At 45.7% G+C, this 25,316-nt stretch overlaps 1 protein-coding gene across 1 annotated transcript in view; it reads left to right on the top strand.

Annotated features, from left to right (window-relative positions):
- suds3 (SDS3 homolog, SIN3A corepressor complex component) overlaps nucleotides 1-25,316 on the top strand; it is an 80,133-nt gene that overhangs the window by 45,647 nt on the left and 9,170 nt on the right. Inside the window, exons 8-10 of the mRNA XM_078554016.1 lie at nucleotides 1,471-1,541; nucleotides 11,319-11,340; nucleotides 11,492-11,597. Of these exons, the coding sequence (XP_078410142.1) occupies nucleotides 1,471-1,541; nucleotides 11,319-11,340; nucleotides 11,492-11,597 (199 nt within the window). The remainder of the gene's footprint in view (nucleotides 1-1,470; nucleotides 1,542-11,318; nucleotides 11,341-11,491; nucleotides 11,598-25,316) is intronic.

Genomic DNA, 25,316 nt, shown 5'->3' with positions numbered 1-25,316 from the left:
CTCTCTCGCCGTCCCCCTCTCTCTCTCGCCGTCCCCCCCCTCGCTCCCGCCGTCCCACCCTCGCTCCCGCCGTCCCACCCTCGCTCCCGCCGTCCCACCCTCGCTCCCGCCGTCCCACCCTCGCTCCCGCCGTCCCCCCCTCGCTCCCTCCCCCTCTCGCTCCCTCCCTCCCCCTCGCTCCCTCCCCCTCGCTCCCTCCCCCTCGCTCCCTCCCCCTCGCTCCCTCCCCCTCGCTCCCTCCCCCCTCGCTCCCTCCCCCTCGCTCCCTCCCCCTCGCTCCCTCCATCCCTCGCTCCCTCCATCCCTCGCTCCCTCCATCCCTCGCTCCCTCCATCCCTCGCTCCCTCCATCCCTCGCTCCCTCCATCCCTCGCTCCCTCCATCCCTCGCTCCCTCCATCCCTCGCTCCCTCCATCCCTCGCTCCCTCCATCCCTCGCTCCCTCCATCCCTCGCTCCCTCCATCCCTCGCTCCCTCCATCCCTCGCTCCCTCCATCCCTCGCTCCCTCCCCCTCGCTCCCTCCCCCCTCGCTCTCTCTCCCCCTCGCTCTCTCTCCCCCTCGCTCTCTCTCCCCCTGTCTCTGGCAGACTTGGATTTATATAGTGCCTTTCATGACCACTGGATGCCCCAAAGCATTTACTGTCATCAAAGTACTTTACTTGTTCCATCATCTGACCTTTCAAGGGGAGCGACCCTTGTTCTTCCATTAACATATTTTGCTTTCTCACCCTTGTGCCACTGCCAGCACCTTCTTTAGTCTTCACTACCATTAACGCTCCCTTTGTCGTGTATCCATAACATCTTTGTCAATCTCTCCTTAGCTCCTACCTATCGCTAACCTTCTATTCTGCTTTACATGCTCCACCCCCGTAAACAGTATAAATTTCATTTCTACTTCTCTTTAGTTCTGAGGAAGTCATATGGACTCGAAGCTTTAACTCTGTTTCTCTCTCCACGGATGCTGTCAGACCTGCTGAGTTTTTCCAGCATTTTCTGTTTTTACTACTTTTTTTAAAGTATAGTCATTGTTGAAATTTAGGGAGCTCGGCAGCCAATTTGCACAAAACAAACTCCCACATATAGCTAAATGGTACACCCCAGATAATCTGTTTTTGTGATGTTGACTGAGGGATAAATGTTGGCCAGGACAGTGGGGACGTCTCCCCTGTTCTTCAAAATCATGCCCTGGAATCTTTCAGGTTCACCTGAGAGAGCAGGCGGGGCCTCAATTTAATGCCTCACCTGCAAGACCGCACCTTTGACAGTGCAGCTCTTCTTCAATACTGCACTGGAGTGCCAACCTAGATTGTTGTTCTTAAGTCTTGTGTGGCTTGAACCCATGACTCGGAGGTGAGCATGCCCACGCATGAAATAAAACAAAACAAGTTGGATTACTTCAAAGGGTCACAGAGTGTCTTTTAAATTTGTTCTTTTCTAAGGCGTAGGAAGCATTTTTTGTGTTCTCCTTAACCAACAATACCGCAGTTAAATTATTTGTTAACAGATGAACAGATTATGGAGGATCTACGAACACTTAACAAGGTAATTTACTTGGGCATGTTGGAAGTAAAGAGACTAAGTTATTATGTTTCACTTTTTTCTATTACAAGATTGATAGGTGCATAGGACATCTTATGCACTGATGTGCTGCTTGGTGGAGTTAATGTAAACTCTGAAAGGAGAGAGTTAAGTCTATTACATTAACGTGTAAAACTGTACAAAATAGAAAATATATTGGAAAGAACTGCCTGTAGACTATAATAACTTGACAATATGCTTTGTTCCATTCTTACCGCTGTGAATACTTGCATACAAGCTGGCCCATGTATAAGATGATCCTTTTACTTTCCGTTGATAAACTTCTTCCATAGAAGACGGCCAGTGTTCTAGGCATCACTTAGTAGTCAATGTGCACACAATTCTCATTATACTGTTGGTTGAGCATGATTTTATTTTTAAACTACTTTTCAATGTATGAATCAGGACTTGCCCAGACCCTTTGTTTGGACAATGCCCCACTTGACAGTAAGCGGGCAGGATCCAAAGCCACTGGAAAATCAGTTGTTTTAGTGCCAGCTGAAAGTGCTGGCAGGAATTTGTCTCATTGAAAGCTGCAATCTTTCCTTTTATAGCAGGGTAAATTGCAGTTGGCGAACTGGGATGAGAAGGATAGCTTTTTTTTAGCATTTTAGCCTGTCAGTGGACTTTGGCAGCTACATAGGAATATAGGACTAAGGAGCAGGAGTAGGCCATTCGGTCCATCAAGCCTCCTCTGCCATTCAATAAGATCATGGCTGACCTGATTGTGGTCTCAATTCCACTTTTCTGTTTGCCCCCCCCCATAACCTTTGACCCTTGTTTATCAAAAATCTATTCATATCAGCGTTGAATAAATTCAATGACACAACCTCCAATGCTTTCTGGGGAAGAGAATTCCACGGACTAATGACCTTTGAGAGAAAACATTTCTCCTCATCTCTGTCTTAACAGGGAGACCTCTTATTTTTAAACTGTGTCCCTAGTTCTAGTTTCATCCACAAGAGGAAACATCTTCCCAGTGTCCACCCTATCAAGTCCCCTCTGGATCTTGTGTTTCACATCTCATTCTTCTAAACTCCAATAGCCCAACCTGTTCAACCTTTCTTTATAAGATAAGCCTTTCATCCCTGAAATGAGTCGAGTAAACTTTCTCTAGACTGCTTAAAAATACAATTATACCCTTTTTCAAATAAGGAGACCAAAGCTGTACACAGTACTCCAGGTGTGGTCTCACCAATGCCCTGTACAGCTGCAATAGAACTTCCCTACTTGTATATTCCATTCCGCTTGCAATAAACAACATTTCATTTGCCTTCCTTATCACTTGCAATATCTGTATACTAACATTTTGTGATTCATGTACCAAGACACCCAGATCCCTCTGTACCACCTGAGTCCTGATGTCTCTCTCCATCTCTTCAGTTCTTCCTGCTAAAGTGGACAAGTTCACATTTTCCCAAATTATACTCCATGTACCAAATTTTTGCTCACTCACTTAACCTATCTATACTCCTTTGTAGACTCTTTACTTCCTCTTGACAATTTATGTTCCTTCCTGCTTTGGTGTCATCGGCAAATCTAGCTGCCATACAATTCAGTCCTTTCATCCAAGTCATTGATATAAATTTTAAATGGTTGAGGCCCCAAAGCTGATCCCAGTGCTGGCATTCCAATGGTTACAGCTTGCCAACCTAAAAACAATCCATTTATCCCTGCTTTCTGCTTCTTGTTACTCAACCAATCCTCTATCCATGCTAATATGCTACCCTTTACACCATGAGCTGTTATTTTGTATAGCAACCTTTGATGTGCCACCTTATCAATGCCTTTTGGAAATCCAAGTACACCACATCTACAGGTTCCCCTTTACTAACATTGCTTGTTACTTCTACATAGAACTCCGATAAATTAGTTCAACACTATTTCCCTTTCACAGAACCATGTTGATTCTGCCTGATCCCATTATGATTTTCTAAGTGTCCTACCATAACCTTCTTACTAATGGATTATAGCAATTTTCCTGTGACAGATGTTTGGCTAACTGACCTCTAGTTTCCTGCTTTCTCCTTCCCTCTTTTCTTGAATAAAGGTGTTACATTTGCTATTTTCCAATTGGCTGGGACTCTACGAGAATCTAAGGAAATTTGGCAGATTATAACTACTGCCTCAACCATCTCTGCAGCCACTTCTTTTAAGACCCTAGGATGCATGCCACCAGGCCCTGGGGCTTGTCAGACTTTAGTTCTGATAGTTTTCCCAGTACTTTTTCCCTGGTGATGGTGATTTTTTTGTTTTAAGTTCCTCCCTCGCTTTCACCTGTTGATTTTCAAATATCTTTGGACAGTTTTGAAGTCTTCTACAGTGATGACAGGCACAAATACCTGATCAATGCTTCCTCCATTTCTTCCTTTTCCATGATTAAGTCCCCAGACACATTCTGTAGAGGACCAACACTCACTTAAGTTGCTCTTTTCCTTTTTAAATACTGGTAGAAACTGTTAATATCTAATGTTGTATTTCTAGCTGGCTTTCTCTCTCACTCTAATTTCTCCTTCTTTATTTTGTTTTAGTCTTTCTTTGGTTAAAATCTGTCCCATCTTCTGACCTACCACAAATTTCCGCAGAATCATAGTGTTTTTTTCAATTTGTTACTATCCTTAACTTCCTTATTTAGCCACGCATGATGCATCCTTCTCAAAAGGTCTTTCTTTCTCGCTGGGATAAATCTTTGTTGAGTGTTATTAAATATCTCTTTATAAGTCTGCCACTGCATCTCTAGTGCCCTACCTTTTGAGCTGGTTTCCCAGTTTACTTTATCCAACTCTGCCTTAATACCCTTTATTAGTCTTTGACCCACACTTTTCACCTCCCAAGTGAATGTGAACTTTTATCATGTTATGATCGCTGTCGCCTAGAGGCTCAGTTACTATGAGGTGACCTCTTACCGTTCCTATTTCTTATCTCTACCCAAACTGATTCTATATCTTGCTCTTTCGAGCTAAGTCATCCTTGATTAACAGAGCTACCCCACCACCTTTTCCTTGCTTCCTATCATTCCAAAATGTCAAATACCCTTCAATATTCAGGCCCTAGCCTTGCCTACATTTCAGCCATGTCTTTGTAATGGCTTTTTGGCCAAATATATTTATTTCTTTCAGGCTAACAATTCATCCATTTTGTTACAATGCAGTGCGTATTCAGATACAGAGCCTTTAACTCTGTCTTTACCATTTTTGCAATATCTGGCCTTATCTACTGGCACACTCTTCAGTTTGTATGCTCTGTGCCTCCCTGCCACACTCTGGCAGTCATTCCCCAAATTGCCCCCCTGCCCTATTATCTTGTTGTTTCCCTTTAATTTACCATATCTCCCTTCATATGATCCCTTCCCTCCGCTATTTGATTTAAAGCACTCTCTACCTCATTATGACTCAGTGCCATTCTCCTGCCTTTTCCCTGTAAGCCTGCACATTGTTTCTCCTTAAATAATCGTCTAATGCCCTCTTGAATGCCTTGATTGACCCTGTTTCCAGTACAATTCCAGGCAGTATATTCCAGACCCGAACATCTCGCTGTGTGAAAAGGCTTTTTTCTTACATCGCATTTGCTTCTTTTGCAAACCACTTTAAACCTGTGTTCTCTCGTTCTTGATGCTTTTACGAGCGGAAGGAGTTTCTCCCTATCTATTCTGTCCAGCCCCCTCATTATTTTGAACACCTCTATCAAATCTCCTATTAGCCTTTTCTCTAAGGGGATCAGTCCCAACTCCTCCAATCTATTGTCATAGCTAAAGTTTCTCATCCCTGGAACCATTTTTGTAAACCCCTTCTGCACTCCCTCCAATGCGTTCACCTCCTTCCTAAAGTGTGGTGCCCATAACTCTGCACAATATTCTAGCCGAGGTCTAACTTGTGTCCTGTGCAAGTTCAATCTTAACCTCCTTGCTCTTGGACTGTATGCAATTAATAAAGCTTAGAATACTGTTTGCTTTATTAGCTGCCCTTTCCACCTCTCCTGCTACCTATCATGACTTATGCACATATATACCCAGGTCCCTCTGCTCCTGCACATCCTTTAGAATTGAACCCTTTGTTTTATATTGTCTCTTCATGTTCTTGCTACCAAAATGAATCACCTCACACTTCTCCGCATTTAACTTAATCTGCCACCTATCTGCCCACTGCACCAAATTGTCTCCTATCTGCCCACTGCACCAAATTGTCTATGTCTTTTGAAGTTCTGCACTGCCCTTCTCACAGTTTACAATGCTTCCAAGTTTTGTATTATCCATGGTCAGTTCGCCATCCACTTTAGTATAAAAGCAAAATACTGCTTTTGCAGGGGATCTGAAATTCAAAACAAAGTGCTGGAAAAAACTTAACAGGTCTGGCAACATCTTTGGAACTCAGTTCCCAGTTTCAAAGAAGCCATATTGGACTCAAAACATTGGGTGGGATTTTGCCAGCTTTGTAGTACGTGCGGTAGCGGGCGGGTAAAACGGCATGCTACCCGCCGAAGGCGATGGCGGGTTTTCAAACTGTATTGTCCTGAGCCCGCCTCTATTTATGCACTCCCGGGAAACACGCCATTTCCTTATTCGCCCACCTGCCATCACCTCTCTTTAAACATGGCGCCCACCATGATGCAAAAGGCCAGCCACAAGCACAGCGCTCATTGCTTCCAGCTCACCACTGCTGCCTGGGAGACATGGCCCTCAAAGGCAAGAAGACTGCAGCCACCCCGCCCCCCACCCCAAACCTACGGTTTAACAACGGGCCCCTTGAGCGACTGCTGGATGCCATGGAGGCCTGCTGGGATGTCCTGTACCCCCGCTCTGGCCGCAGGATGGGCAGCAATGTGAACACTCTGGCTTGGGAGGCGGTGGTCAGCGCCAATGCCCTTCAGAAGAGGACAGCCACCCAGTGCCACAAGAGGATGAATGACCTCCTCCGTTCCACCAGGGTAAGTCACTCCTTTCATGACTCTCAACTCTCTCTCTCTCAAACCCAGCACACATCCACAGGGCCCTCACTCACTGCCAGTTCAAGGGACATCACCATTCACTCACACTCACAGTCATTGTCCTCATCACCCGCACAGGCCAGGCACGTTTATCATCTGGCTTGGCAGGCATCCTGCTTATACGTGCAGGACATGCTGGCATTCAATGAGAGAGAGAGAGAGAGAGGTCGCAGAACGGTGGCGGAATGCCCAAACCTGCTCCTCAAGGAGTCAGCCTGGGGCCCCTGGGCACCCACAGGTAGGAGGATCTGCAAGTGTACACTCTGGGCCCATCAATCCAGGTGACTCTGTGAGTGTCCGGTCCATCCGGCTCCCCTCTTCCTGTGACCTCAGCAGCTTTAGCTCCACAGGCCGAGGAGGATGCCACACAGCAAGACCCTGAAAGCAGGCCGGGGCCCTCCAAGTCTCAGCCCTCCAGAGGACGACCACCGAAGTCATCTCACACAGGGTGCCGCAGTCAGCATGCTGCTCCACCTTCGCTGTGAATGTCCAGGGAGCGCCAAGATGTAGCAGCAGGATTAGGACAGTTAAGGAGAATTAGTTGCACAGCATGGGCACGAGGTTTAAATTACTTGTACATACTGTTTACTATTGTCAGTAAACTCCCAAGAATGTCTCCCTGCCTACGGCTCCTTGTTCTGATGAGGAGTGCTCTTGTCACTCAGATGTGAAATCTTTCTGCACAAGATAAAGGCAGGTGTCTCAGTCCAGGGCCTCTTCCCTGTGCTCGGTGTAGCCTTCAGACCAAAGTGATGGTCTGGCCTCACACGCCCTGGAGACATTACTGATGCCTGCACCTCAGCGCTGCTGATCATTGCTGCCAGAATATAGTGGGTAGGCGCCACAGAGTCCTCCCATTCTCTCGATGTGCTCTCAACCTCGAAGGAGAGGCTGGCCCCCATCTGTTCAGTATCAGTGACCACTGATGCTGTGCTGCAGCTCCTGAAGGGCTCAGGTGCTTGAAACTCTTTCGAGTTATCAACAGTCACAGATTGCAACTCTTTCGAGTACAATCACAGTTCTTGGTTTTCCGGGAGTGGGACATGAACCCACAACCCTCTGATTCAAAGGCGAGGGTGCTATGAACTGAGCCACAGGTGACACAGGCGAACAAAGAATCAGATGCTTCTAAAGTTTCATGGTTGCGCCTCTATGATATGACCCTGATCATGGAACGCAAGCGAGCTGCCCTTGGCCAGACAGGAGTCAGACATTCTCAGAGGCTGTGTGAAGATTTATGGAGTGTGCTCAATGCATGATGTCATCATCCTCCTGCAATCAAGCAACTATTAGGTCTTCCACCGCGTTTCCATGACAGGAGCATTCTCACAGAGGGCATTTGTGCCTCCGTAAGCCAGGCTGGAATCAAACATTCACAGATGTGACTTGAGGAACTATGGTGTCACTTCACTGCATGTCGTCATTATCCTCCACAAATCTAGTAGCTATGAGGGCCTCCCGATTCCGCCTGCCTTGCCTAGCCGGTGTGAGGGCCTCATCCCGGCATCATTGCCTCCGAGGAGCTCCTCAGCCTCATCCCCGTTGTTGTCGTCCTCATCGGAGGGAACATGCAGCCCCTCGATCTCCTCAGCCAGCTCATCGCCCCATTGGAGCGCCAGGTTGTAAAGGGCGCAGCAGACCATGACAATGTGTGACACCCTCAGCGGACCTTGTACAGGGCTCCACCAGACTGCATCTTCAGCATTCCAATGGTCTGCTCCACTAAGTTGTGAGCTGCAGCATGAGCCTCATTATAGTGTCACTCTGCTGCAGTCTGTGGCCGCCACGTGGGTGTCATCAGCCACAGCCTCTGCATGTAGCCCTTGACCCCGAGGAGCCATCCCTGCAGTTTCTGTGGACCCCGGAAAACATGAGGGATCTGTGACCAACTGAGGATGTAGGTGTCATGCGCACACCCTGGAAACCCGTGCGCACACCTGCAGGGTACGTTGCTGCTGGTCGCACACCAGCTGCACATTCAGTGAATGGAAGCCCTTGCGGTTGATGTAATCCACTGTGTGTTGTGACGGAGATCTGGTACCACGTGCATGCAGTTGAACGCACCCTGCACCTGTGGGAAACCTGAGACCTGGGCGAATCCAATCACTCTTGCTTCCTGGCTGTCTTGGTCCTGGGTGAAATGCACAAAGTTGTGTGCCCTCATGAAGATGGCATCCGTAACCTCATGGATGCACTTGTGGGTGCAGGCTTGAGAGATCCTACAGAGGTCACCTGTGGAACCCTGAAAGGAGCCACTGACATAGAAATTGAGCACCATGATCACTCTCACAGCCACTGGCAGTGGATGTTCTCCATTTCCCCGTGGTGCCAAACCCTGCAGTAAGTGGCAGATGTGAGCGACCAGTTCTGTAGATATTTGACACTGGTTCTCGGTCATGTGCAAGAATGAAAGGCGGCGTCTGTAGACCCTGGGTGTCATTAGGCACCGGCCTGCGGCGGCTCACTGTGGCTTTTGGGCGGTGTGTGCGGGAGCTCCAGCTGCCCCTTCTTCCTGAGGTTGCTGCTCCTGCCTCTGTGCAGCCAGCAGCCTCAGTTGCTCTCTCTTCTGTCTTCTTTGTGCTCTGTAGGCCAACGGGCATACAGCTAGTTCACCAGGCTCCATGACCCTGATGTTGTACTCCTGCAAGATGAAAGAGAGAGATAAGCATGGGTGTACTAAAAACCTGTGCTGGTTAAGTGTGACGGCCCCATAACGCTTCCCGGAGAGTGCTGGCCACCACTTGGATGGCCAGAGATTAGTGTGCTGCATGGCTGCCCTGTTAGCTTGAACCATGGGGGAGACTGGTCCAAAACCGCACCCCCCCTCCACCTCACAACTTGCTTCAATTGCAAGGTTGCACCTGCCCCCCCCCCCCAGTTCACCTCATCTTCAGAAGTCACCTCAGAGGCAGGGTTTCACCTGCCTCCCCTCACCCTCAAAAGTCACCTCAGAGGGAGGGTGGCACTTAACCCCAACCCCCCCGGTTCCCCGAAGCCTGCAAAGTAACAGGCAACCCTGGCAAGCCCTGCAGAACGTTGCTGTTCACTCATCTCCAGTTCACCCAAAGTGCAGGCCGCCAAGTGCCCTCTGTGCTGTTGTGAAACATGTTAGCGTGCTTTCCTGCTGATGTGGACGGGTGATCCAGTGGGGGTGCAAGAGCCTGGTTGGATAGCCTGATAATGACATGCTGATGTATTATAATGAGGTTCCCGATGACCGATGGCGGGAAACGCAGCCCGCCATTGGACTGAGCGGACAATTGCGACCTGCTTTCCTGCCATCGTGAAACAGATTGTGCCATATTGTCCACTCATGTCATCTATCATGCTCGCCACCAGCGGGCACAGAAAATTCCGCCCATTAACTTTGTTTCTGTCTCTATAGATGCTGCCAGACATGCTGAGCTTTTCCAGCATTTTCTGTTTTTATTCCGCTCATCCATCTTGCAGCCTCCCCTCTCATCCATACAAGCTGCAAGAACCTCAAACCTGTTGGACAATTGCAAGAACTGATCTCTTCCGCCTTCTACATGCCTCACTCGCAGTCACACCCTCGTGCCCCTGAACACTGACAATATTAGAAGACCCTAACTTGAGGGGTGTGATTTCCTTCTGGAACAAAGTGTCCAGGTAACTTTCCCCTCCCTGATGCTCAGACTCCAGCTCATTAACTCTGAGCCAAAGATCCCCAAGCAGACAGTTACTGGAGATGTGTTTGCTGTGGATCATACTGGCGTCCACGAGCCCCACATAATGCAGACACAACACACCTCCTGCCCTGCTATCCTTATTATGTGTTAATGAATTTATTTTCCTTAATTAATTTATAAATAATAAACACTACTGTTAATAAACTTTATTATTGCTAGTAAACCTTACTTTTACTAATAAAACATTACAATTACTCATAAATTACCCGAGTTTCATACGAATTAGAAGCAGGAGTTAGCCACTTGACCTTGACCTGCTCCGCCATTCAATAAGATCATGGCTGATCTGATTGTAATCTCAACCCCACATTCCTGCCTACTCTGATAAGTTTTCACCCCCTTGTAAGTCAAGAATCGATCTAGCTCTACCTTAAAAATATTTAAATATTAAAAATTAAAATATTAAATAAGACTCTGCTTCCACCTCCTTTTGAGGAAGAGGTCCAAAAAATTTCTCATCTTTGTCTTAAATGAGCGACCCCCTATTTTTAAACAGTGAGCCCTAGTTCCAGATTCTCCCACAAGAGGAAACATCCTCCTCCACATCCACCCTGTCAAGACCCCTCAGGATCATAAACGTTTCAATCAAGTCGCCCCTTACTCTTCTAAATTCCAGTTGATACAAGCTTATAAATGATAATTGAGAAAAATACCCACCAACCAATCATTTATATGTTTCGCTGTGATGTCGCACTACATTTTCTCAGAACACAGTCAGCCCACAGACTGGCCTAGTTCTCTTAAGATGAAGGCTCCGCCGCACACGCTCAAGCTGAAGCCTCCACCATTCTCGTGCTCTTTTTGAAAGAAAAAAGGTTTGCCTGAATACAAGGTTCAATCAGCAAGATATTTTAAATATTTTAACTAGTTAACAATTTTGTTTGAGCCATGGCAAGCGATTACTGATGAATAAGAGAAACAGCCTGAAGCAATGACATAAGTTTTGTATGTATGTGCCCACTTGTTTATTAATTGTTGACAGTGACAGAGGTCTGAGAAAGTTTGATTCTCAGGGCGAGTAATTTTTTTTTCTTTTCATTCCCTGCAGCTCAAATCTCCAAAAAGACCAGGTAGTTATACTTTTTATAACCATTTCCCACGTGGTTCAGAAACCGTTCTTCCTAAAATAATTCTTCCAGGAGAAAACAAGGGATTGTGAAACAGAATTGTTTTTGTTGATGCAGTCTACACCTTAACCATTTGCATGTTTTATTTTGGCAGCGTCTCCATCTTCTCCTGAGCACCTTCCCAGCACCCCTGCTGAATCACCAGCACAGAGATATGAAGCACGAATAGAAGATGGAAAGTTGTATTATGATAAGAGATGGTGAGTTCACCACTTACTGCTGTGGCTATAATTCAGCATAAGAATTGGTCACTTGATTAACAGACACCATTCTTGACATTTTACAGCTTTAAACTTATCGTGATAAGGGTAAAGGGTAAATAGGGTGGTCAACAGGACTTTAAACTAGAAAGTGGGGGGGAAGGGAAGGGTAAAACTCCAAGAAGTATGACTAATGGGAAACAAAGCAGCAGATTAGTGTGTGGGGGGGTGGATTCAACTTCATGGAAAATTATGAAAAAACTGAAAAGAAAGGAGAGCCCAGGAGAGGCTATTAAATTCTCCAGAACACAAAATAGGACAGAGTGTTTGGAAAGGGCTAGGAATCTAACTTCAAGCACATCAGATAAATGAGAAAGGGGACGGGAAATACAGGACTGAAGGTGTTGTATCTGAATGCACGCAGTATACGAAATAAGGTCAATGAGCTTGTGGTGCAGATTGAAATTGGTTGGTATGATGTGGTGGGCATCACGGAGACATGTCTGCAAGGGGATCAGGACTGGGAGCTAAATATCCAAGGATATACATCCTATCGAAAAGATAGGCAGGTTGGCCGAGGGGGTGGGGTTGCTTTGTTAGTAAGAAATGAAATTAAATCGATAGCAAGAAACGACGTAGGGTCAGATGATGTAGAATCTGTGTGGGTAGAGTTGAGGAATCGCAAAGGTGAAAAAACCATAATGGGAGTTATGTACAGGCCTCCGAACAGTAGTCAGAATGTGGGGCACAAGATACACCAGGAGATAGAAAAGGCGTGTAAGAAAGGCAAGGTTACAGTAATCATGGGGGATTTCAATATGCAGGTACTAGCATGGATAGAAGATTGGCTGTCTGGCAAGAGGTAGAGAGTGGGGATAAGGGGGTCCTTCTCAGGATGGCAGCCGGTGACTAGTGGAGTTCTGCAGAGGTCAGTGTTGGGACCACAACTTTTCACTTTATACATTAATGATCTAGATGAAGGAACTGAGGGCATTCTGGCTAAGTTTGCAGATGATACAAAGATAGGTGGAGGGACAGGTAATATTGAGGAGGCGGGGAGGCTGCAGAAGGATTTGGATAGGTTAGGAGAATGGGCAAAGAAGTGGCAGATGGAATACAACGTCGGGAAGTGTGAGGTCATGCACTTTGGTAGGAAGAATAGAGGCATAGACTATTTTCTAAATGGGGATAGAATTCAGAAATCTGGAATGCAAAGGGACTTGGGAGTCCTAGTCCAGGATTCTCTTAAGGTTAACTTGCAGGTTGAGTAGGTAGTTAGGAAGGCAAATGCAATGTTGGCATTTATTTCGAGAGGACTCGAATATAAAAGCAGGGATGTGCTACTGAGGCTTTATAAGGCTCTGATCAGACCACATTTAGAATATTGTGAGCAATTTTGGGCCCCGTATCTCAGGAAGGATGGGCTGGCCCTGGAGAGGGTCCAGAGGAGGTTCACGAGAACGATCCCAGGAATGAAAGGCTTAACATATGAGGAACGTTTGAGGACTCTGGGTCTATACTCGATGGAGTTTAGAAGGACGAGGGGGGATTGAAATGAAACCTACAGAATATTGAAAGGCCTGGATAGGGTGGACGTGGGGAAGATGTTTCCTCCCGAGGGCACAGCCTCAGAGTAAAGGGAAGACCTTTTAGAACAGAGATGAGGAGAAACTTCTTTAGCCAGAGAATGGTGAATCTATGGAATTCATTGCCACAGAAGGCTGTGGAGGCCAGGTCATTGAGTGTATTTAAGACCGAGGTAGATAGGTTCTTGATTGGTAAGGGGAGAAGGCGGGAGAATGGGGTTGAGAAACTTATCAGCCATGATTGAATGGCGGAGCAGACTCGATGGGCCGAATGGCCTAATTTCTGCTCCTCTGTCTTATGGTCTTATGGTGATATAAACTTGGGGTACTTTGGTCATTGATTCTTGAATTTGCCAAAGAAATGACCAAACAGATATTCTGAATTCTCATTGTTTGTCCCACTACTGGATTGTAATAACCTATATTTTAAAAATTTTAAAAGATCATACCTATATACGAGTGTTGTGTGTTAATTCCTATAAAAACTTGCCTTGTTTCTTTAAATTATATGATGTTTTTGGATCATTTTATAAAACAAAATCTGCTGCTTTCTGCATGTAAACTAAAAGGCCACTAGATGGTGGTATAAATCTATTATTTCCAAATTTTCATCTTATCATCTTTAGCTGCTGTCCATAGTTAAAATTTATTGAAACAATCACCCTGGGGTAAAATTTTCCGATTGGCGGGCCCGGGAGCGGCCAGGGAACGGACCGCTGACTGCGATCGGCCCCCGACCGTGATTTATGCTGGCTGGCCAACGAACGGCCAGCCAGTGTGAACCGCGTGCTGAAAGGCTCAGTGCTGCTGGGGTGGGGACAGGAGGAGGGCAAGCGCCGATGTCAGCAATGAAAGCTCCCTGAAGGCAGAGAGCTGCCTCAGGAAGCTGAAGAAGTTAAAACCTATCAATAAAGACTGGAAACTGCAGAAAAAAAATCATCAGATTCACTTACATGAAAATATAGATGATGAAAATTCTGCCCAAAGATTTTTATTTTTAAAAAAATTAATAGCTGAAACTTCATCCTGCCCTTGGATGAGGCTTCATCAAAAAGGCAAAGTCTGCCTGGCAGATTCGCCTGCCTGCCAACCATAACGTTGGACCAGCAGCGAGAAATCGCCATCAGTTGCTAATTTAACGGCCTTAATAGGCTTCTTAATTGTCGCTGGGCAGGTGCGTGCGAGAGTCGATAGTGTGACCAAAATATCGCCATGATGTCGGGACGCTCGCCCGACATCATCACACACGTGCCCGCACACCGAGCGGAAAGTTGTACCCCTGATTACCCTTGTTGTTTTCTCTAGGAATGTTGATGACATGCGCAGTATTTATGCTTCAGTGATCAAATGTTTAAATTGTCTGGTCCAGTCTCTTGTGAAAGTTTAAAAAAAAACTCATGGGAAATTATAAAAACATCAACAACAAAATAACTGTTTTTAAGGGTGAGATTCTTGACATTCAAGCATTAAATGTGAAAACTAACATTTCAACACACGTACTCCTTTAATAGGGTTGAAATGGCTAAGGATAGTTGCAAGGGATTTAATAGCCTTAGACGAGACACTCAACATATCCAACCAATGGAAAGCTGTGTTCAAGAAAACTCATCAAACGTTGAACTATTTAATTGGTTCACTAAACAGGAAGTTGTCCTCGAGATTTGTAAATGGTGTGGAGAGAAGAGACAAACTATTTTACCACAACCCCTCTATAAATAAACAAAGTTTTCTGTTCCATCTGCCATAATTCTTTTTCCAGATAGAACATTAGTATACTGTGTGCCCTACTGCATTCTCTTCTTTCCCAAAAATAAATATATGCTTGGACCTATGGTACCTTTTTAAACAAGTGTTCAAGGTTTATTTACCCAAATTCATTATGAATGGATATCACTGTCTATTTTACATTCTCCTTAAGCATTTTAATTATTTGCTGCAAATTTAGCATCCTACTGCATTGTCCTTATGGGCTGTGACTGCCTAACTTCAGTGAAATAGTGATGGGAGGCTTAGTTTGAGGATTGAACAATACTGATCCTCTTCCTAAATGCTACTCTCAAAATTAACTTGTTCCAGCTGACTGATGCACTTCCATAAATGTCTGATTGCATAATTTTCAAATGGCAGTGCTGGGACTTGGGGACTATCAGAAGTTAGTTTGTTAGCATTGTAGATAATGGGCTATTTCAGAGTGCAACATTTCCCAAAAGTTCCCCTTACTGGTGAAGGGAACCATAATGCTTGTCAGGCAAATTCCTCAATTAATTTGGATGCTGACCAACCTATGAAGCCTTGACCTGCGCAAACATCCTCTTGATATAATACAAACTAAAAACTTTAAATGATCAAAATAATACTGTTGGGAATAGCTTAATTAATGAGTAGGTACAATAAACAGATATATTGTGTACACTGAGGCATCCTTCCACACATGCAGCTGTTTGGAAACCTTTTGTTCTGGATCTCACTTTATTTTGCTCATTCCTTCAAGTAGTAACTGTACTCCTTTACCAGTTGGGGACAGCAAATGACTTTTCCTTTCTTAATCTGTATTCCTCAATTTCCTGTTATTGAATCAAATGAGTTCTTTTAAGATTCAAGCTTGCTTTTCCATAAGATGGTAATTTTCATAAATCAACCTTTAATAATATGCAAAGAAGCTGATTTATTTTAACTTGGATCTCCATGTCAAAAACAACACATGAGGTAGCCCACTTATAGCAGATAGACCTTTTCCTGCCCATACATGTAAACCTTTCCCCTCAGAGTAACTATCACTATCTTTGTTCACCAAACTTGCTTTTGTCTGCAATTCTGCCCGTGGGATTCTGACTTTCTGTCTGTCTCTGGTTTGGAGCCCTTAACCAGCTTCCTTATATTGTGGTTGGATATCTAAATCATTCTTCTATGATGATGTGTTACTCCCCACCCTGTGCAGCATTGTGACATTCTTTATCGGGCCTCCTCATCTTTTCTTCAATACTCTTAAGCATTAAATGTGAAAACTAACCTTTCAACACACGTACTCCATTAATGGGGTTGAAATAGCTAAGGATAAAATTGCAAGGGATTTAATAGTCTTAGACGAGACGCTCAACATGTCCAACCAATGGAAAGCTGTATAAAAGAAAACTAATCGAATGTTGAACTATTTATCCAAAATAAAATTCAGAGAATAAAATGCAATGAAAATAATATTACAGGTATAAAATTGCTCCTGTGGAGTAACTTTAATACTTTGTTTCAGTACCAGACTGAGTGAACGGAATATTTGCTAAGATGGCCGACCGAGGGAGATAGTGATTTTCTTGGATATGCAAGCAGTCCAAAGGTTAATTACTAATGTTCTGTAAGGTGAGGTAAAGTCTCATCTGTTGAAGATTGGCAGTAAAACATGGGATCCGGAGTAGGCTATTCAACCCCTCGAGCCTGTCCTTCCATTGCATTAGATCATGACTGAATTGTACCTCAACTCTATTTACCTGCCTTTGATCTGTATCCCCATGTAACCTTAGCAAATAAAAATTTGTTGTTCTCAGTCTTGAAAATTTCCATTGACCCTGTACCCACAGCCTTTTGAGAGAGAGAGAATACACATCTCCATTACTTTGTGAATGGTACTTCCTTATTTCACTCCAGAATGGTCTTGTTCTCATTTTAAGATTGTTACCTCTGGTTCTGGATTTCCCCACCACAGGGAACAGCTTCTCAATATCTGCTCTATTGTATCTTTTTAAACAGCTCATTAGCTCGCCCCATAATTGTCTAAACTTGGAGGAATGCACTACAAATTTATGTAACAGTTTAACCCTTTAAATTCTGACGTAATTCTGGTATCTGTTTCTGAGGTGCAGCACCCAGAACTGAATGTAATACTCCAGATGAGGAGGTCTGACCAAGGCTTTGTACAACTGAAGCATCTCTTTCATATTAATTTCCTCCAAAACCCTTATCAGACTGCACGTCGACAGATTAAGTAACCGTGTTAATTCATTCCGGATTTGTAAATGAGAGTCTTCAAATTAAACATTTCAAAATATTTCTTCAGCAGTGGCAAGGCTGTATAGATTTGATTTGGGTTTGACTTCAAAAGTGTTCTGATTTTTAAATTACTGAAGTTCCACATGTATAAGCTTTAGGGAAGAAAATCTGCCGTCCTTACCTGGTCTGGCCTACATGCGACTCTAGACCCACAGCAATGTGGTTGACTCTTAAATGCCCTCTGAAATAGCCTAGCAAGCCACTCAGTTATATCAATCCGCTAATAAGCCTAAAAGGAATGGAACTGGACAGACCACCTGGCATCGACCTAGGCACCAGAAATGACAACGGTAAACTCAGCCCTGTCGACCCTGCAAAGCCCTCCTTACTAACACCTGGGGCTAGTGCCAAAATTGAGAGAACTGTCTCTAGCAACAGCTTGACATTGCCCGTAAAGTATGTTCCGTGAGTATGATTATGTCCCAGATAACACCATCACTATCCCTGGGTATGTCCTATCCCGGCAGGACAGGCCCGGCGGAGGTGGAGTCACAGTGGTATACAGTCTGGAGAGAGTTGCCCTGGGAGTCCTCAACATCGATTCCGGACCCCATGAAGCCTCATGGCATCAGATCAAACATGGGCAAGGAAACATCCTGCTGATTATCACATAACCCCCACCCCCCAAACCAATTGATGAATCAGTGCTCCTCCATTTTGAACATCACTTGGAGGAAGCACTGAGGGTGGCAAGGGCCCAGAATGTACTCTGGGTGGGGGGCTTCAATGTCTATCATCAAAAGTGGCTCGGTAGCGCCACTACAGACGAGCTGGCTGAGCCCTAAATGGCATAGCTGCTAGACTGGCTCTGTGGCAGGTGGTGAGGGAACCAAGAAGAGGGAAAAACATACTTGACCCCATCCTCACCAACCTGCCTGCGCAGATGCATCTATCCATGACAGTATCGGTAGGAGTGATCACTGCACTGTCCATGTGGAGATGAAGTCCCGCCTTCACATTTAGGATACTCTCCATCGTGTTGTGTGGCACTACCATCGTGCTAAATGGGATAGATTTCAAACAGATATAGCAACTCAAGACTGGGCATCCATGAGGCCTTGTGGGCCATTAGCAGCAGCAGAATCATACTCAACCATAATCTGTGACCTTGTGGCCCAGCATACCCCCCCACTCTAAAATTACCACCAAGCCAGAGGATCAACCCTGGTTCAATGAAGAGTGCAGGAGGGCATGCCAGCAGCAGCACCAGGCATACCTAAAAATGAGATGTCAACCTAGTGAAGCTACAACACAGGACTAACTGCTGCTTATGCTGTTTGGCATGCAAGTGATATACAGAGCTAAGTGATTCCACAACCAATGGATCAGATCTAAGCTCTGCAGTCCTGCCACATCCAGTTGTGAATAGTGGTGAACAATTAAACAACTCACTGGAGGAGGAGGCTTCACAAATATCCCCATCCTCAATGTTGGGGGAGTCCAGCACATCAGTGCAAAAGATAAAGCTGAAGCATTCCCAACAATCTTCAGTCAGAAGTGCTGAGTGGATGATACATCTCAGCCTCCTCCAGGGGTCCCCAGCATCACAGATGCCAGTCTTCATCCAATTTGATTCACTCCATGTGATATTAAGAAACAGTTGAAGGCACTGGATGCTGCAAAGGCTATGCGCCTTGACAATATTCATTATTCTAGCAATAGTACTGAAGACTTGTGCTCCAAAAATTGCCGCACCCCTACCTAAGCTGTTCCAGTACAACTACGACACTGGCATCTGCCTGGCAGTGTGCAAAATTGCCCAGATCTGTCCTGTACACAAAAAGCAAGACAAACCCAACTTGGCCAATTACTGCCCCATCAGTCTACTCTCGGTCATCAGTAAAGTGATGGAAGGGGTCATCAACAGTGCTATCAAGTGGCACTTGCTTAGCAATAACCTGCTCACTGACACTCAGTTTGGGTTCTGCCAGACCTCACTACAGCTTTGGTTTAAACATGGACACAAGAGCTGAACTCACGAGGTGAGGTGCGATTGACTGCCCTTGACATCAAAAGGCAGCATTTGACCGAGTGTGGCATCAAGATTGTAAGGAGCCCGAGCAAAACTGAAGTTCATGGGAATAGGGGGAAAACTCTGCTGGTTGAAGTCATACCTAGCTCAAATGAAGATGGTTGTAGTTGTTGGAGGTCAATCATCTCAGATCCAGGACATCACTGAAGGATAGTGCCCTCGGCATAACCATCTTCAGCTGCTTCATTAGTGATCTTATTTTTGTAAGGTCAGAAGTGGAGATGTTCATTGATGATTGCACAATGTTCATCATTCACGACTCCTCAGATACTGAAGCAGTCCCTTGTCCAAATGCAGCAGGATCTGGACATTATCCAAGCTTGGGCTGACATGTGGTAAGTAACATTTTTTTATTCATCCACAGGATGTAGGCTTCACAAACTGGTCCAGCATTTAATGCCCATCCCTAGTTTCCCTTGAGAAGGTGCTGGTGAGCTGCTTTCTTGAACTGCTGCAGTTCATGTGGTGTTGGTACACCCACAGTGCCGTTAGGAAGGGAGTTCCAGGATTTTGACCCAGCGACAGTGAAGGAACAGCGATATATTTCCAAGTCAGGATGGTGAGTGGCTTGGAGGGGAACTTCCAGGTGGTGGTGTTCCCATCTATCTGCTGCCCTTGTCCTTCTAGATAACAGTGGCCGTGGAAGGTACTGTCGAAGGAGGCTTGGTGAATTCCTGCAGTGCATCCTGTAGATGGCACTCACTGCTGCTACTGTGCGACTGTGATGGAGGGGATGAATGTTTGTAGATGTGGTGTCAATCAAGCGGGCTGCTTTGTCCTGGATGGTGTCAAGCCTCTTGAGTGTTGTGGGAGCTGCGCTGATCCAGGCAAGTGGAGAGTATTCCATCACACCTCCTGATTTGTGCCTTGTAGATGGTGGACAGGCTTTGGGGAGTCAGGAGGTGAGCTACTCGTCGCATGATTCCTAGCCTCTGACTTGCCCTTGTGGCCACAGTATTTATATGGCTAGTCCAGTTCAGTTTCTGTTCAATGGTAACGTCCAGAATGTTGTTAGTGGGGGATTCAGTGGTGGTAATGCCTTTGAGCATCAAGGGGCGATGGTTGGATCCTCTCTTGTTGGAGATGGTCATTGCCTGGCACTTGTGAGGCGCGAATGTTACTTGTAACTTTTCAGCCCAAGCCTGGATGTTGTCCAGGTCTTGCTGCATTTGGACATGGACTGCTTCAGTATCTGAGGAGTTGCAAATGGTGCTGGCCATTGTGCCATCATCAGCGAACATCCCCACTTCTGACCTTATGGAAGGAAGGTCATTGATGAAGCAGTTGAAGATGGTTCGGCCGAGGACACTACCCTGAGGAACTCCTGCAGTGATGTCCTGGAGCTGAGATGACTGACCTCCAACAACCACAACCATCTTCCTTTGTGCTAGGAATGACTCCAACCAGCGGAGAGTTTTCCCCTGATTCCCATTGACTCCAGTTTTGCCAGGGCTCCTTGATGCCACATTCTGTCAAATGCTGCCTTGATGTCAAGGGCAGTCACTCTCACCTCACCTCAGGAGTTCAGCTCTTTTGTCCATGTTTGAACCAAGGCTGTGATGAGGTCAGGAGCTGAGTGGCCCTGGCGGAACCCAAACTGGGCATCAGTGAGCAGGTTATTGCTAAGCAAGTGCTGCTTAATAGCTTAATGACCCCTTCCATTCCTTTACTGATGATGGAGAGTAGACTGATGGGGCGGTAATTGACCAGGTTGGATTTATCCTGCTTTTTCTGTACAGGAACATACCTGGGCAATTTTCCACATAGCCAGGTAGATGCCAGTGTTGTAGCTATATTGGAACAGCTTGGCTAAGGGTGCGGCAAGTTCTGGAGCACAAGTCTTCAGTACTATTACCGGAATGTTGCCAGGGCCCATATCCTTTGCAGTATTCAACGCCTTCAGCCATTTCTTGATATCACGTGGAGTGAATCGAATTGGCTGAAGACTGGCACCTGTGATGCTGGGCACCTCCGGAGGAGGCCGAGATGGATCATCCACTCGGCACTTCTGGATGAAGATTGTTGGGAATGCTTCAGCCTTATCTTTTGCACTGATGTGCTGGGCTCCTCCATCATTTAGGATGGGGATATTTGTGGAGCCTCCTCCTCCAGTGAGTTGTTTAATTGTTCACCATCATTCACGACTGGATGTGGCAGGACTACAGAGCTTAGATCTGATCTGTTGGTTGTGGAATCGCTTAGCCCTGTCTATCACTTGCTGCTTATGTTGTTTGGCATGCAAGTAGCCCTGTGTTATAGCTTCACCAGGTTGACATCTCATTTTTAGGTATGCCTGGTGCTGCTCCTGGCATGCCCTCCTGCACTCTTCATTGAACCAGGGTTGATCCCCTGGCTTGATGGTAATGGAGGAGTGGGGGATATGCTGGGCCATGATGTTACAGATTGTGTTCGAGTACAATTCTGCTGCTGCTGATGGCCCACAGCGTCTCATGCATGCCCAGCCTTGAGTTGCTAGATGTGTTCGAAACCTATCCCATTTAGCCGATGGAGGGTATTCTCAATGTGAAGGCGAGACTTTGTCTCCCCAACAACAATGTGGTGGTCACTCCTACTGATACTATCGTGGACAGTTGCATCTGCGGCCGGCAGGTTCGTGAGAATGAGGTCAAGTATGTTTTTCCCTCTTGTTGGTTCCCTCACCACCTGCCACAGAGTCAGTTTAGCAGCTATGTCATTTAGGACTTGGCCAGCTCAGTCAGTAGTGGTGCTACTGAGACCCTCTTGGTGATGGACATTGAAGTCCCCCACCCAGAGTACATTCTGTGCCCTTGCTAGCCCCAGTGCGTCCTGCAAATGGTGTTCAACATGGAGGAGCACTGATTCATCAGCTGAGGGAGGGCAGCGAGTGGTAATCAGCAGGAGGTTTCCTTGCCCTTGTTTGACCTAATGCCATGAGACTTCATGGGGTCCAGAGTCGATGTTGAGGACTCCAAGGGCAACTCTCTCCCGACTGTATACCGCTGTGCCTCTGCCTCAGCTGTGCCTGTCCTGCCGGTGGGACAGGACATAGCCAGGGATGGTGATAGTGGTGTTTGGGACATTATTTGTAAGGTATGATTCCGTGAGGATGACCATGTCAGGCTGTTGCTTGACTAGTCTGTGAGACAGCTCTCCCAATTTCAGCGCTAGCCCCCAGATGTTAGTAAGGAGGGCTTGGCAGGGTCGACAGGGCTGCAATTGTCGTTGTCGTTTCCGGTGCCTAGGCCGATGCTGGGAGCTCCGTCCATTTTCCTTCCTTTTTTGTGACTTTGTAGCGGTTTGTCACAACTCAGTGGCTTGCTAGGCCATTTCAGAGGGCATTTAAGAGTCAACCACATTGTTGTGGGTCTGGGGTCACATGTAGGCCAGACCAGGTAAGGACGACAGATTTCCTTTCCTAAAGGACATTAGTGAACCAGATGGGTTTTTACAACAAAAACAAAAATACCTGGAAAATCTCAGCAGGTCTAACAGCATCTGTGGAGAGGGATACAGTTGATGTTTCGAGTCTGTATGACCCATCATCAGAACTAAGACATATAGAAATGAGATGAAATAAAAGCTGCTAGGGGGGTGGTGGGACAGGTAGAGCTCGACAGGAGGCCAGTGATAGGTGGAGGCCAAGAAGAGACTGCCAAAGATGTCATAGACAAAAGGACAAAGGGGTGTTGACGGTGGTGATATTATCTAAAGGATGTGCTGATGGGGACATTAAGGATAGCAAGCAGGACAAACTAGTGGCAGATGTCCCTTCTTGGCCTCCAGCTATCACTGGCCCCCTATCGAGCTCTACCTGCCCCCACCCGCCCCGCAATCCCCCAGCTTATATTTCATCTCATTTCTATATGTCTTAGTTCTGATGAAGGGTCATATGGACTCAAAACATCAACTGTATCCCTGTCTGCAGATGTTGTCAGACCTGCTGAGTTTTTCCAGGTATTTTTGTTTTTGTTCTAGATTTCCAGCATCTGCAGTATTTTGCTTTTATCTTTGGGTTTTTACAACAATCGACAATGGTTCCATGGTCATCATTAGACTTTTAGTTCCAGATTTTTATTGAATTCAAATTCCACCATTCGTACCCGGGTCCCCAGAGTATTACCCTGGGCCTCTGGATTACTTGTCCATCGACAATACCACTACGCCATCGCCTCTGCCTGTGCTACTCAAGTGCCAGGCAATGACCGTCTGCAACAAGAGAGAATCCATCCATCACCCATTGACATTCAATGGCATTACCATCGCTGAATCCCTGACTATCAACAGCATTGGAGTTACCATTGACCAGAAACTGAACTGGACTAGCCATATAAATACCGTGGCTACAAGAGCAGGTCAGAGGCTAGGAATCCTGCGGCGAGTAAGTCACCACCTGACCCTCCAAAGCCTGTCCACAATCTACAAGGCACAAGTCAGGAGTGTGTTGTAATACTGTCCACTTGCCTGGATCAGTGCAGCTCCAACAACACTCAAGAAGCTTGACACCGTCCAGGTCAAAGCAGCCCGCTTGATTGGCACTCCATCCACAAACATTAATTCCCTCCACCACCAACGCACAGTAGCAGCAGTGTGTACCATCCATAGGATGCACTGCAGGAATTCACCAAGGCTTCTTAGTCCGCATTTTCCAAACCCGCGACCTCTACCATCTAGAAGGAAAAGAGCAGCAGACACATGGGAACACCACCACCTGGAAGTTCCTCTGCAAGCCAATCGCCATCCTGACTTGGAAATATATCGCCGGTCCTTTACTGTCGCTGGGTCAAAACCCTTGAACTTCGTCCCTAAGAGCACTGTGGGTGTACATACACCACATGGACTGCAGCGGTTCAAGAAAGCAGCTCACCACCACCTTCTCAAGGGCAACTAGGGATGGGCAATAAATGCTGGCCTAGCCAGTGACGCCCACATCCCGTAAATGAATTTTAAAAAGTATCAAGAGCACCAAAGTAACAGAATTTTTTTTGAATGTCTGCTGTGAGTCAGGCTTGTGTCATACCCTGTTTTTGTTATAGTGGTATTGTTACCAGTAAGTCATTGCACAGCATGAAAACAAAACCCAAAGTTTTGAAGCATTTGGTGAAGTGCAAGGCTACTGTTAATCATTTTACATTGCCCTTTGAATTTCCACTGATAAAATTTTAGAGTGGAATGTAAGACGTCTCAAAACCTTGGCATCCCTGTATCATTGTGTGGAATTGAATGATGTTTAAGCCTCGAGTAGAATTGTAGTTTCACGGAAATAACCTTCACTATGTGGGTGGGGGTGGAGAGAAAGATACACAAGCACATCCATGTTTCAGTGCTGCTTGTGTTCCAATGAACCATACATGTAGTGGGTAGAAGGTAGGTTTCTGTCCATATGTTCTTGATTTCACCAAATAGGAAAAGGATAAAGTTTGTAAGTCAGTCTGGTTTGCACTTAGCCGAAGGCTGGCAATGGTTTAATTCTAAAAGTTTTACTGACCTATCTCCTTTTGAGCATGTATGTTGGAGATGGAAATGCGGAAGGATCTGAAAGGTAGCCAATTCTCATTAGCTCAATTTAGTTAATTAAAAAGAGATGCACTGTTTCTAGATGAAGAGCCAAGTACTTCCGCTCCATCTCTGGTTTGGAGCCCTTGAGTAGCTTCCTTGTATTGTGGCTGGTTATCTAAGTCACTCTTCTATGACGTTGCGTTATTCCCCGCCCTGTGCTGCATCGTGGCATTCTTTATTGGGCCTTCTCATCTTTTCTTCATTATTCTTAAGCATTGAATGTGAAAGCTAACCCTTCAATGCATGCACTCCATTAATGGGGTTGAAATAGCTAAGGATGAAATTAGACTATTAATAGATTCCTGAATTTTAATATTCCCAGAAATGTAACATTACTTATTTAAAGCACTACTTATCTACACTTGTGATAGGGGCTGAGGCAGGTACTTCCTATTCTTGTGCTTACTTTTAAATATGTCTCCCCCACTGTGTGAAGCATGATTAATTTTGGTTATTACTTTTGTTAAACTACATAATGTAGGACAATAGACTGACATCTCTTTTTGTAACCAACCGTAAAAG

Source organism: Cetorhinus maximus, chromosome 12 (genome assembly GCF_964194155.1).
Source record: "Cetorhinus maximus chromosome 12, sCetMax3.hap1.1, whole genome shotgun sequence".
Classification (NCBI taxonomy): Eukaryota; Metazoa; Chordata; class Chondrichthyes; order Lamniformes; family Cetorhinidae; genus Cetorhinus; species Cetorhinus maximus.
Note: the sequence above shows the minus strand (reverse complement) of the source record. Positions and strands in the feature narration are given on the sequence as shown.